General features: G+C 36.9%; 1 protein-coding gene across 1 annotated transcript; it reads left to right on the top strand.

Moving 5' to 3' along the window:
• Positions 1 to 12,387: 12,387 nt before the first annotated feature.
• Positions 12,388 to 12,840, top strand: LOC131876473 (uncharacterized). Its single transcript, XM_059221886.1, has one exon. The coding sequence runs from the start codon at positions 12,388 to 12,390 to the stop codon at positions 12,838 to 12,840; it is 453 nt and encodes a 150-aa protein (XP_059077869.1).
• The last annotated feature ends 1,980 nt before the right edge of the window (positions 12,841 to 14,820 follow it).

Below are 14,820 nucleotides of genomic sequence, written 5' to 3'. Positions count from 1 at the left end.
TCATCAAACTCTACTCTATGCATATCCTTTAATCACTGCAAAATGTGAGGTTATATTTTCATGAGGCATGGTATCAAATGGTTCTGTAAAGCGGAAAAATCGAACCCTAGTTGTTCTCCCCTCCCCAATCTCCAAGGAGAGAGAAGGGAGAGTCACTAGGGTTGATAGTTTTCACTTAGGAGAGAATTTACATTCAAAAGAGGGGTTGAAACCCACAAGATCCAATCCCACACAATGCAAGATTGGATTCTAAATGAGTTTCAAGGGTTGTGACATCAAGGATACCCTCTTTTGTAAAGAATGTAGATAGAAAGATTGAACTAGGAATGCATGTAAAGTAGGAAAGATTTTCTTATAAACAGAGATAGGGATATGGGATGAAGCTGTGGACTAGGAATTAGTAGTAAAATGTCGAGACGGTGTTGTTCTGCAAATTTGAGTGAAAGTTGACGGGATGATGGTACCCGGTGTGCACACGGTCCTCCGAAAAATCCACGAAACGAAGGGGGATCTGTTCGTCTCTACACAAGGATTCCAGATCTTCAATTACAGCCGCGTACCTGCAACCTACACACAGAAAAGAGAGGACGATTGGGGGGTTAGGGATGAGGGGTTTGCCTTTAGGTCAAACCCCAGTTTTGGAATTAACCAAGAAATGAGAATGTTGTAAATGTAAATGTTTGTAATGTAAACAAGTATTGATACCTTGTTGTAAGAATGTTTGTATTCTTACATGTGAAGGTGTAATGAATGTTGTATTTTGTATGTTGTAAGTGATCTCCTCTTCAATGGTTGAATCCTTGTCTTGAATGCAACACTTAGCCTTGAATGGAGACTTAGAATGCCCAATTGCTTGAAGGAATGCTGAATGGTTGAATGTTTGAATGTTTGAATATCGCTTCCACCTTTTGCACACATATGTCTTCCTCTTTCTTACCTCCTCAAATGGGAGGGGAAATGTAGTTTATATACTTGTCAATTAGGGCTGATAGACTGATTTTCCCGACCTTAGGCCGACTAGGAAACATTATTTCCTGAATTGCAAACTTAAAGACCCGATACCCAAAAGAGATTGGGCCCAAAATAGGGCCAGGGACCAGGGCACTGGGCGCCATGGTCCCACCTCCCGGGACAGCAAGGTGCAAGGAGGGATCAGGCCAGGGTGCAGAAAAATGTAGTTTTTGGTGTTATAAATAGGTTTTGGGGTCTCCATTCAGGTTCAACGTTGCACCGCCATCGTGAAGATCCAAATGTAGTTGAAATTGCAAGTGTCACAATTTTAGGATGCTACATTTAGCCCCCACTTTAGCGGGAGTATAAGCGTACGCTCATACTTCCGGTAAAGTACAAGGAAACAACATTGAAAAACTTTCACCACGTCAAGGAGGCAAGATACACCAAGCCCCTAGTGGACTAAGGATCTTACGACTTTGATTGACAAATTAAAAGGGAAGATCATGAGGGAGAACCATGACTGTCAGTAGTAAGGTTCCCTCACTATGAGTCATGCAAGAAAGATATCAAAAATTTTCAAGGCAAAGCTAAATTTGTCAAGAAATTTTCAAGTATCTTGAAAAGATATGAACGGGATGTATGCCCCCTACGTTAAAGCAATCACACACGCCTCACCGGGGGTGATTGCTTTAAGGTAGTGATACATATAGGAAATGAGAAGAGAAAGGAGTACATTATCACAAGGATTTAGCCCCCAAGTGTGAGATAAGCCCAAGGATAATAAACACAAAACACAAAGCACAAGGTGACTTTTCTTTCCTCGGGGTCAGTATGCTATATGATAATTCATGTATATCATATGTATGTATGCATAATTGTTCTTCATTCCCCAATCAAGGAAGGTCACCTAGAAGAAGGGAACACATGTGTCTTTTGAGTCAACATGAGAGAGACCAAAAGAGATCTCAATGTTTTGCATCGTCCTCAAGTAGATAACACTAAGGACAACAAATAGAAGAATGAGAATAACACATAGAAGAAGTAACAAAAGAGATCAAGAGAGGAGGAGAGAGTATGCTATGCTAATGAACTAATCTAGCACGTCATCTACCCCCCGATCTTGCTGATCAATATTTCGGGAAGGCAGGAAACATGCTAGAGGAGGAACATCCAACACAGCAGATGGAGCTATCACAAGATCCAAACAAGGGCTATGTTCATGTTCCGAGCCACGTTGTTCTTTTCTAGGAGCTAGGATAAGTGCTTTAGGAAATTCATTAGATAAATGGTTATCAACATCAACATATTCATATTCACTATCAGAATGAATAGAAGTAACATTTTCATCTATATCATCATCAAGATTTATAAAAATAGGATCTTTAACTCGCACAGGGTCAAGGCCATCATGCATCTTATGTTTAGGAGATTTTGGATAAATCGTCGGCTAAGGAGAAAATGGAATAATACTGGCTGAAGGTGTTTTTGGGGATTGCAAAGTTTGAGAAGCAGCTGCTTGAGCTCTAAGACGACGCTTTCATCGGTGTTCACGTGCAGAATGATTCCGTCTAGTCTTAGAAGGAAGTTGAGAAGATTGAGGAGGAGGAATATTCTCATCCTTATCACTTGGGTGTTTAGGTTGTGGTCTCTTAGGTTGAACAATAGGAGAAGAGGAAGGTCTCTTCTCTCCATAAGAGGAAGGAGGAGGAACTACTCCATATAAGGGAGGAATACTTGGTTTAGGAAGGAGACCAAGTCCATCATGACGAGGAGGTATAAGTCTACTTTTAGGAAGTTTATTAGATATAGGCATAGTCACATTCATAGGAATGGGTTGGGAATCTTCTTGAGGAAAGACATTAGTTTTATCTTTCAAAGGAAGAACTTCCTTCTCAAGAACGATAGGAATGTCAAGTTTGGGTGTTCTAGGTTCACTTAGAGATAGGATCATATCTTTCTTCCACTTTTGATAAGATTTGAAAAGATGATCACTTCGCGAAGGAAGAGATTGGAATTGTTTTGGCCAAAAATAATCAATAGGAACGCTAGAAGTTCTTTCAGCTGGTTTAAAGAGGCTATGATTGACAGTAACAACTTCACCATTATGGGGATATTTCAAACATTTGTGAATAGGAGAAGCAATAGCTTTCATGGAAGATAGCCAAGGATAGCCTAACTTCACACGAAATTGTTCGAATGATGGAATAATAGCAAAGTCCACATCAAGGGATTTGTTATGGACTTCAATAGGTAATGTAATAGAACCAATTGCAGGAGAAGAAAATGCATCAAATAGTTTCACAACCACATTTGTTTCATCATAGATCACTTGATTCAATTGCAAAGTAAAAAGAAATTCTTCAGTAATGATATTAACCATACAAGAAGGATCAATAAGCACTCCACGACAAGGTGTATTCTTGACTTTTGCAACTATATATAAAGGACCATCAGGTGCCCTGATAGTTTCACTAGAATCAAAGGTGATGGAAGGTTCTTTAGGGATTTTCTGCTGCTCTACAAAGTTAATCACATTTAGAGTCATAGACACAAGATAATCAGGTGAGATAGAGGAATCATTAGTATCAATTGCATTAGAGGTATGAGAAGGTAACGGATCAGTAAAAATATGAAGATTTTGCTTAGGAGGAGCTACAGATGTATTGCCTTTATCATTCACACCAGAAACAGAGATAGTATTATTATCAATCAAATCTTGAATTTTACCCTTTAAAGCAAAACATTTTTCAGTATCATGCCTAGGATGATGATGAAATTGACAAAAAGATTTGTTATCAAAATAGGATGAATTAATCTTTGTAGGATCTATTTGCTTTATAGGAGGAAGAGTAAGCACATTTTGTTCCAATAACTTATTCATAATACTATGCAATGATTCATTCAAAGGAGTAAACTTTCTTTCTTTCTTGAAAAACTTAGAAATAGGAGGCACACTTGATGCTGCATTCACATTGTTGTTGATGATGTTTTCATTGAATTTAATGGACTCTCTGTTCAGTTTAAACTTCCCAAATGGTTGTTGACTACTGTCACCCTTATCACTTGGAGCCATAGGATTTGCTTGTTCCATTTGACTCACAATCAGTTGATAATTGTGAAGAGTTGCGCACAACTGTTGGAAAGAAGTAAACTCAGAAAATAGAAGTTTTTCTCTAATATCTTTTTGTAAATTAGAAATAAAGATTCTTTGAATATCATTGTCAGGTACTGGAAAAGAAATTTGAGCATACAAATGCTTATATCTACCAATGAAATCAGTCACTTTTTCCTTAACACCTTGTTTACAATGCATTAAATCAATCAAAGTAACTTTAGGACTTATATTGTTTTGAAATTGTTGAATAAAAGCATTTGAAAGTTGTTCAAAAGAAGTAATAGAATAAGAAGGCAACGAGCAATACCATTGTAGGGCTTTATCTCTTAATGTTCTAGTAAACAATTTTGCAAGCAGCCTTTGGTCATAAGCAAAATCAGTACATATTGTTTGAAAGGTCTTAACATGTGTTAGAGGATCACCCTTACCGTTATAAAGATCCAAATGCAGAATTTCAACATGTTTAGGGGGGATAGCTTGAACAATGTCAAGAGAAAGTGGGCTCGCAACATCAAATGTGGGCACACTAAACTTAGATTGATTCATAGAGGCAATTTGTTGCTGTAAAGAAGAGACAGTTTGTGCAAGATTGTAAATGGTCGCTTCAGTCGAAGAGTTAATATTAGACGTGTTAGATTGTGATGGAGGTGTTATGTTATTGAAAGAAGGTAGAGAGTAACGTGGTGGGACATTATGATAGTTAGTCATAGGAGATGATTGGAAAGGAGGAACACTACAAGGAGGAATGGAAGGGTTAAATGAATTGCCCCCTTGCGTCATGTTTATTTGTGGAGATGTAATAGGGACACTCATTGAAGGAATGAATGAAGAAGTTGGATTGAATGAAGGAAGAGGGTTGATTGAAGAAGAGGGATTGCCCCCATGACTGGTGATCATAGGCGGAATGTCTTGTATTGAAGTAGTCATTATGTTTGATGTAAAAGTAGGTATACTAGCAATAGGAGTTGTCAAAGGAATAGAATGATTAACTTGAGTAGGAGGTTGTGTATAACCTAAGGTTTCAGCACAACTTTTCATAGGCATCACATTCAAATCCACAATGTGTGCAATACCACGCAAAATATCAATTCCATTCTTATCACTTTGAACCATACATTTTATACCCTCAATTAATGAGAGAGCTTCACTATCGGGGTATTCTTGAGACATTCATTGTCGAAAATCATCAAATTGGTTATCCAATTTTCAAAGTTGTTCTAGAGAAACCTCATGGAGAGCTTCTTCATCATTAAGAGGATTAGGGTAATTACCCATGTCCTCATTAAAAAGGCCATTCAAATTAGGTTCCATCTCCTCAGTAATTACACCTTGGAAAGACTTAATTCTAAGGCTTCGTCTAACGGGAATAGTGTAAGTAGGACTTATTGTTGTAAAACTCATGCACTAAAGAGAGAGAGAAGATTTTGAATTTTAGAGGTAGCAAATTTCAATAAAATCAGCCAATCTCCTAGATTTAAACCGTTAAATGCAATCAAGACAATCTCCCGAAATTTCAGAAAAAATGTCCGGGACCGTGGTGAATGGAGTGCACACGGTCCTCGCAACTTTTTTAAAAAATTTCAGGGATGAAAGTTATGATGATTTTAAAGCTAATCTGAAAAAATTGAGTGATTTTACGATCTGTAGATAGGCCAAATTAAAGTTGCAATCTCAAAATTGAGCCCTACCAAGATTGTTGAAAAATGTAAAATTTGAATTTTGAAAAAGAGGGGGAAACTGAAATTTTGAATTTTATGATTTTAGAGGGAATACTAAAAGCAATGCAGGCTTTGAAATTTAAAAGTTGACTCGATTTCATGCAAAATTCAAATTTTGAAAATGGAAATCAAGGTTGTTGCAATTAAACACTTAATTTCAAAAGTCACAAACTGCAAAAATTTGAATAAAGTGTTGAAATTTCGAATGAATGCCAACACACTTTTCAGATTTAGGACTGTAAGAAACACAATTTTGATATGAATTTTAATTTCAACAATTTTTTGAATGATTAGAAGCCTCAATCCAAGCAATCGCAAGACCAACTTTGACTTTAATTTTGAAGGTGTTAAAATTGATAAAATCAGCCAAAATTCTGGATTTTAGCAGAAAAATACAGTAAGATCTAGCTCCCGAAATTTCAGAAAAAATGTCGGGGACGATGGCGCTCGAGGTGCACACGATCCTCGCAACTTTTTTCCAAATTTTTAGGGATGAAAGATATTGTGATTTTATTGCGGAATCCAAAGTTACAGCTGATTTGGAGGTGTTTTGATTAGTGAAATTATCAGTCAAAGGTTGAATCAAGAAGGTCTTAAAATTAGGGTTTTGACATTTAACCACTTAATTTTCAGAATTAAAGCACAAATATGAATTAACAATTTGCAATAGAAGGGTAGATCTGAAACAAGCATCAATAATTAAACATTTCACAAGTTTAATTACATAAAAAGAAAATTTTAGGGTTTTTATGCAATCAACCTCTAAAATTTGCAAAAAAATCAAACATGGAAATATAATTAGGAAAGCAAAATTTTCAGATCTAACCATGAATAATCAGAATGAGGATGTTCATGTCAGGTTCACCAAAATGTAAATCGGAAAAATCGAACCCTAGTTGTTCTCCCCTCCCCAATCTCCAAGGAGAGAGAAGGGAGAGTCACTAGGGTTGATGGTTTTCACTTAGGAGAGACTTTACATTCAAAAGAGGGGTTGAAACCCACAAGATCCAATCCCACACAATGCAAGATTGGATTCTAAATGAGTTTCAAGGGTTGTGACATCAAGGATACCCTCTTTTGTAAAGAATGTAGATAGAAAGATTAAACTAGGAATGCATGTAAAGTAGGAAAGATTTGCTTATAAACAAAGATAGGGATATGGGATGAAGCTGCGGACCTGGAATTAGCAATAAAATGTCGAGATGGTGTTGTTCTACAAATTTGAGTGAAAGTTGATGGGACGATGGCGCCCGACGTGCACACGATCCTCTGAAAAATCTGCGAAACGAAGGGGGATCTGTTCATCTCTACACAAGGATTCCAGATCTTCAATTACAGCCATGTACCTGCAACCTACACACAGAAAAGAGAGGATGATTGGGGGGTTAGGGATGAGGGGTTTTCCTTTAGGTAAAACCCCGGTTTTGGAATTAACTAAGAAATGAGAATGTTGTAAATGTAAATGTTTGTAATGTAAACAAGTACTGATACCTTGTTGTAAGAATGTTTGTATTCTTACATGCGAAGGTGTAATGAATGTTGTATTTTGTATGTTGTAAGTGATCTCCTCTTCAATGGTTGAATCCTTGTCTTGAATGCAACACTTAGCCTTGAATGGAGACTTAGAATGCCCAATTGCTTGAAGGAATGCTTGAATGGTTGAATGTTTGAATGTTTGAATATCGCTTCCGCCTTTTGCACACATATGTCTTCCTCTTTCTTACCTCCTCAAATGGGAGGGGAAATGTAGTTTATATACTTGTCAATTAGGGCTGATAGACTGATTTTCCTGACCTTAGGCCGACCAGGAAACATTATTTCCCGAATTGTAAACTTAAAGACCCGATGCCCAAAAGAGACCAGGCCCAAAATAGGGCCAGGGACTAGGGCGCTGGGCGCCATGGTCCCACCTCCCGGGACAGCAGGGTGCAAGGAGGGATCAGGCCAGGGTGCAGAAAAATGCAGTTTTTGGTGTTATAAACAGGTTTTGGGGTCTCCATTCAGGTTCAACATTGCGCTGCCATTGTGAAGACCCAAATGCAGTCAAAATTGCAAGTGTCACAATTTTAGGACGCTACAGGTTCATACTCTATGCCAATGCTTCCATCATTACGGCTTGCACCATGTAATTCTATAAATCAATTTGCATCTTAACCATGCATTTACGGTTTGTAGTCATGTCTATCAATCTGCTTGCACCTTTATTATGCTTCATGATTTGCAACTATGTCTTCTAGAGAAGTTTCACCATTACAAAGCAATTTACGACTTTATCATGTGTGCATGGTTTTCAATCATGGCTTCCAGAGCAGCTGCAATGACAACATCTGGAAAAATTACTCTATCTTCAATGCTTTTATGAATGCCCATACTATGTAAGGAACTAGCAAAGATTGTGGCATTAAAATCTACACCTGCCGTTACATCTCTTTGGAGCATTCTGTCAGACTGTTAGTGTACCGTGTCTATGCTTTCCACATTGCACTCATGTTTAGGCTCTCACGATTTGTAGCATTCTCTCAAACACTTCCTGGCATTGGCTATGCATCAACAATCGATCTCCATACATTTCTTCAATAATGACATGTCATGAGATGACAATTATCCAAGGCACTCTATAGAACAGTTATTGTGTCTTGCTGTGCAATTCACATTTTGCATTGGTAAAATAATTATCATTCCTGGTATATACTTTATGTAGTGTTAACAAATGATTTACACACATGACACCCTGTTCACACAACCACTATGATTTAACTGCCATCATAATAATAAAATTCTGGATGTACTCAAGATAGCTGCCATGGGCATGAAGGATGCTAGAAAAGGTTATGGACTTCAGTGATAAGCCTGTGAACTACATTTTCTTTGAAAGTTTCACAATCATTGAAATGACATCTTTGTGAAGCATTATGTTGAATGGTTCATGTGCATTGTCTATGCCTCCCACAATATGCATCATGCTATTCTATCAAGCATCTCATAGTATTCGCTATAATCCCACAGTTAGCATTTATATCACCACAATATTTGCATCGTTACAAAGTAATTAACGACTTTATCATGTGTAGTTGATAAATGTCATGACTGGTTTTGTGCATATCTTGCAATCATTGCATTAAATGAGACCACATTTCTTTAAGGCATTCATTCAAACAATTCACATGCTTTGTTTATGGTCAATGATGCATGCATGTTTACTAGAGTAGCTATGACTACAACATCTAACGTGATTCCTCTATCCTTAATGCTTTAACAAATCTCCATTTAAAGGTTTTGGAATTCGGCTTTAAATCTATCAACTACACTTGCACTCTATCAAATACTCATCATGTACGTTATGTCAAACCATTCACGTGACATGTTGGTGCTTCCATTTTGTATAGGCTAAAAGGATTCTTGCATAGTTTGTGGAATTCGGTCTTACACATGCTGATTGCATTACATGAGATACATCTTTTCAAGATCTTTTGTTGATCAATTCGATTGCGATGTCCACGACTCTACATTTTTTGCATTCATATCCACAACTCATGACATGTCTGTGCTTCCATCATCTACAATTATGTTTTCCAGTGATGCTTTGATGAATGTCCATACTGGTGTTTGAAGCATTTTTATTTTATAACTCTTATGGAGGAGGTTAAGAATGCTCCAAAATGGAGTATTTCTAACCTTTTTGACAAAGCGGGCCCACAAGGTTAGGAAATAAGGTTAGAGATGCTCCATTTTGGAGCATTCCTAACCTTTTTTGAGAGAGGTTATAAATATGGGTTAAGAATTCTCCAAAATGAGGCATTCCTAACCATTTTTTTCTCAAAGGTTAGGATTATGGGTTAAAAATGCCTGAAAATGGAGCATCTTTGACCATTTCTTTTAAAGATTATGATCTTGACCTCCAGAAACCGTCGACCATGGAGGAGAATAAAGGAGAGATGAAAATGAAGTTTAAGACAACTTTTTTCCTCAAATGACTACAATAATAAAATAATCTAAAATATTAAATTTTTTATTTGATAAATAATTTAAATATTTTTAATTTAATGCATAGGATTGAGAAAAATGATCATATCTTCCAAACGGTAGGGAGTTACATCCTTAAATTTAAAAAATGAATTGATGGTAGGTAAATGAGCCATCAAAATTATTTAATCCTCATGAAGAATCCTAAAATGAGAGATTTTAATCATTTCTAGGCGATAGACACTAAAATTTGAAAGTTTAAAATATGAGAAACTATGAACTGGGTTCATGCGAAAATTGGATACATGACATAGAATGATGCTAAAGGAGCGTATATGAAATTATTTTACTCAATTCTTGGTAATTTCCAAAATTCATCCATTTTTCATATTTTGACTAGCAACGACCTTGGACCACGTGCACACTGCTTATGCATAAACACCTATTGGATCTTTACTCGACACTGAGACCGATTTGAAGTTCAAATTTTAGGTATGCCAAATATGAGGGAAACAATGTCAAAGGGGGAGTAGTGTGGGAGAAAAATATACAGAAGGGATCATTTGCTCAGGGGGAGCACTCTTATTCTTGGATCAGTTTTGGACTTCACTTTTGGATATCAGCTTTTGGATTTTTCTCAAGAGTGTTTCCATCAATGCTAAAGAGGGAGATTATTGGCATTATACACTCAAATGAGAATAGTTGATATTTTCATTGATGGCAGCCAACTAGTAATATGGTTTACACGTTACACCGACAACCAACATCATCTACCGGCACCAGCAAGCACTACAAGGTTATTCATTGACATCCAATCTACACCGACAGTAGATCACACCGACACTCTAAGCTGACATGGAAATAATATTGTTTTGTATTGTATAGACGACATGATGTATTGTAAATAATCATGTGTGTATGAGATCTTGTAGGTTATTTTAAAAGGCAACGAATGTAATTAGGCAATGAATGCAAGCAATATATGAGACTGAATAACTGTATATGCATTATGGTGTAATTATTTTATGAGTGAATAAGAGAAGAGAAAAGCAAAGCAAGATTTATGGCATAGGTATCTAACAGAGCTTAATCTAGTACTAAATCCAACATTGTAGATCCTATTTTGAGTAGTACATTGTCATTGGATTTAACCATCCAGTTGTAGTCAGTGGGACTCCATTTTTTTTGTTGAGCAGTGAGCTCTAGGATGTTGGCCTTCCTGCATGTGCAGGCCCCTATTGTATAAATAATATTTTATTCATATTGGTTAGTGAGTATGTTGGGACTCATAAATTTTAGTGAATTTCAGAGGCCCATTCAAAAAATTTCTCTTGCACTTTCAAAATAGCACTTAAAATCTCGGTTTGAATGACCTAGTTTGAAGAAGGGTAAAATGGAGCCAGTTGATTATCAAGAGGTAAAGCCTTGGAATCTTATTGTACACCTTTCATTTGGCCTATACAGTGTTCTACAACTTTCATATTTCAGTTTAGACCGGTTTATCAAGTACCCATTTCAAGGGGTGAGCTGAAAGTCCATCATAGTGACACATTCATATTTTACCAAGTGGCCTACTTTGAGGCTTTGCATTTTATGACCAGCAGATCGTCATGTTGAAATTAAAAGTGCATTGAATTGGAGGCATATTTGTGAGTCCACATGCCAAATTTCAAGCCCCTATGAATCCATTTGCTCAGTTTGGCAAGCTCAATCCATTTGCAGTTTGTATTGTTTGCATAAGTCCCTGTTTTAACAACTAGTCAGAGCACCACTTTGCATATGTGTAATAAATGCCCTGATGAGTGTCATTTCATAATATTTCTTCTAGGGCACTGCTAGTATGAAGGACAAGTTGTGTTTCCAGTTTGAAGCTCCTACCAATTCGTTTGACCAGTTTTCCAAAATGATTTCTCGAGCCATTTTATTCAATTTTATGCACTTTCATTATTACATGTATTAAAGTGGCTATTTTCATGATCTCACCATTTGCACCCTATCATCTTCCTAGTTAAACTGAAAATTCTATGGTCTTCCCTATACTTCAAGGTATCTATGTCCTGGAATTGGGGATCTATAGAGATCATTTGATATTTTTAGTAACGACATTTTGTGGTCCCTGCACATTGATTTTATCAAGTTTATTTGCTAATAGAGCCATTTAATCAACTTTGTGCATTAATATCTCACCACCCAGAATTCATCATGAGGAATGGTTTTGCAGGATGAAATTTAACATATCAGAGTACACGCCTATCAGTTTGTGAAGTCTGGGAAGGTGTTCTGACCATTTTTTGAAATGCCACTTTGGGTTTAAATGTGAAAATGTGACACATTTGTCTGATAGTTGCAGATTGAGTTTCGGTGATTGGAAAATTGTGCAGATCAACTCTAGAGTTTCTTGCAACATGATGCATAAAGATATAGAAATGTGGATTTGGGGACTGTAAAGATTCAAAATCTAATTTATTCTGAGATGCTTATTGATGGACAATTGTTGGGACAAGATGAACAAATTGCCCTTGCAAATGGAAGCAAAATCATTTTTGGCTCTGAAAGAAATGCCCATCTTATTTACCATTTTAATTTAATTAGTGAAGCAATGCATGGAAGACTCAAAGCTGAGTTAAGACCAAATCAATGACATTTGTATCAGTAGGAGGTTCTTCACGTATAGCCAAGGTCCAGGAATTGCTAAGTCAATTATTTCAGGGAAAAGAGCTCTGCAAATGTGTAAATCCAGATGAGGTAGTTGCTTATGGTGCAGCTTTACATGTAGCTATACTCAACAAGGAAAACATCAACTTGGTCTTGATGGACATGACTATTTTGAGTCTTGGAATTGAAGTTAACAATGGGGTCATGAAAGTAATAGTTCCCCGTAGTACCCACATTCCTACTAAGAAAGAGACATTTGTCACCACAAGATTTGATAACCAGATAGGTGTAAGTTTTCCAATTTATGAAGGCGAGAGAGATTTGGTTGTACATAATAATTTGCTTGGTGAATTTGTCCTAAATGGAATTCTACCTATGCGGTGTGGGGTGCAAGATACAAGAGTTCACATTCCATGGAGATGCTTGAGCTGTTGAGTGAATGGAATCTGATAAGAAGGTATTAGAGAAGCAAAACAAACTAGGGACATTGAAAAAGTTGAAAAAACTACCAAACAAATTCAATTGGTAGGTGTAAACCTCAACTCCATGACCTTTTCTAGCTCCTCCCTGTCGTGGTATGAAGCCAAAATGCTCCCTACGTTGAAAAGGGCCATAGAAAGTTTCAACTAAATGTAATTGGTAGGTGCATGGCCTATGTGGTGTTAAACCAAATTCAACATGGTTGTAGACTAAGGCGTTGGAAATTTTCAAGCAAATGTGATGGGCAGGTGTAGAATTAGCATCCCCTGCAAAGCTTTGACTAACCATTAGAAACTTCAAACAAATGAAACTCACTAACATCCTTCCTGCGTGGTAGAGGGAGTATGTGGCATAGGCATAGAAGTTTCCAAACAAATGCAATTGGAAGGCATAGAACTAGTTCCACGACCTTGGCAGCTCATCCTTGCCTATGCATGGGTGTGGCATGATGGTTAAAAAGGCTTAGAAACTTTCATGTAAATGCAATGGCAGGTATAAAACTAAATCCCACAACTTTTACCAGCTCCTCCCTGCGTGACTAAGGCGTATAAAGCTTTCATCAAATGTAATTGTTTGGTGTAAAGTCATCATTCCCTGCTGCATGGTGTGGTGTTAGAAATCTTCAAGCATATGCTATTAGCAGGTATATTGTTAGGTGAAGAAGGCATTAAGAAATTTCAAGCTAATGTATATTGGCAGGTGTAATTCCAATTCTTGCATGCTATGGAGAAGGTTTTAGTAGTTTCAAAGAAATGCAAATTCACAGGTGTTCACCCAAAATCCAACGCAACAGATGGGCAAAGTTAGAAGAGACTTTATAAACTTTCAAGAAAATGCAAACGCCAGGCATAAGGCCTTTATCCCACATTGGTTGTGGGGAGGGAATATTTTGCATTTAGGTATAAACTCACATGTATATCTAGTGTCTAAAGCTTAAAGGCTTTTGGCAAGTAGAAGTTCAACGCCCAATGGATCCCACACCACATGTACACATCTTCAGGCACCCAAATTTTGCAACAAAATGAAGATTAACGACTGAGAAATTTGGAGATTATCCAACGGTGGTTGTTCTACCGCAATGAGAAACAACTCACCCATTATCCATTGCGACTGAGTGCCAAAGAAGAGCCAAGGTTTGATGGTGGGTTTGGTGGTGTTGAGGTGGCAGGTCAGGTGGTGCCTAGGTGGATTTCGTGTGAACCAGAGGCTAACACGTGGTAGGGTGCAAAAGGGAAAAATCAAAATTAAATGTATAGTTCCAACTATAGTAAAAATGCTAAAATTTAAATGACTGATCTGCACGAGAGATTAATTCATTGGAGGAGTATTTTTTACCCAAATATATAATTATTATATGTCGTTGGAAAGCTCTCAGAGTGGGGAATTTGTTTTTGTAGTCAATTTTAACAAATATTAGATATTTTGAGAGCAGTTTCCATGAGGATGATGAAAATAATTTTTCAATTGGGGAAAGAGGACACTTGGGAATTTGTGATGCAGATCTGATCTTTCCCCTCTTCTTCATATTCTCAGTTCTTCTCATTTGTAAGGGTTCCAATTTTTGGGATAATTTCTCCAAGGGAGATTTCCAAGAGGGGTTCCAGTCTTATGCATTTAATTTTCTTGGTTGTAACTATTGATGTTCCCATTCTTCTGTCATTGAATAGATACATTTAGCTGTAAATTCTTAGTTGCAGGTCACATATATGTAAGGCATATATATATTTCCATTGGATTGTCTTCAGGGATTTTTTAATTTCAATAAATCTAGTCTTCAAGGGAGTTTGAATTTATCCTCTCCAAGGGAGAGTGTAATTCTTGTTCTTAGGCATCTTTTACAGAAGGGATTTAAATTCTGAGCAGAAATTATGAAACTGAATTAATGTTTGGATTTGTATGATCTTATAATTTGAAGTTTAGAATGTATTAATTTTA

This window comes from Cryptomeria japonica, chromosome 6 (genome assembly GCF_030272615.1).
Source record: "Cryptomeria japonica chromosome 6, Sugi_1.0, whole genome shotgun sequence".
NCBI classification, from domain to species: Eukaryota; Viridiplantae; Streptophyta; class Pinopsida; order Cupressales; family Cupressaceae; genus Cryptomeria; species Cryptomeria japonica.
Note: the sequence above shows the minus strand (reverse complement) of the source record. Positions and strands in the feature narration are given on the sequence as shown.

Excerpts from the sequence above, each read along its gene's own strand:
- LOC131876473 (XM_059221886.1), top strand. The coding sequence starts at position 12,388 with ATGACATTTGTATCAGTAGGAGGTTCTTCACGTATAGCCAAGGTCCAG.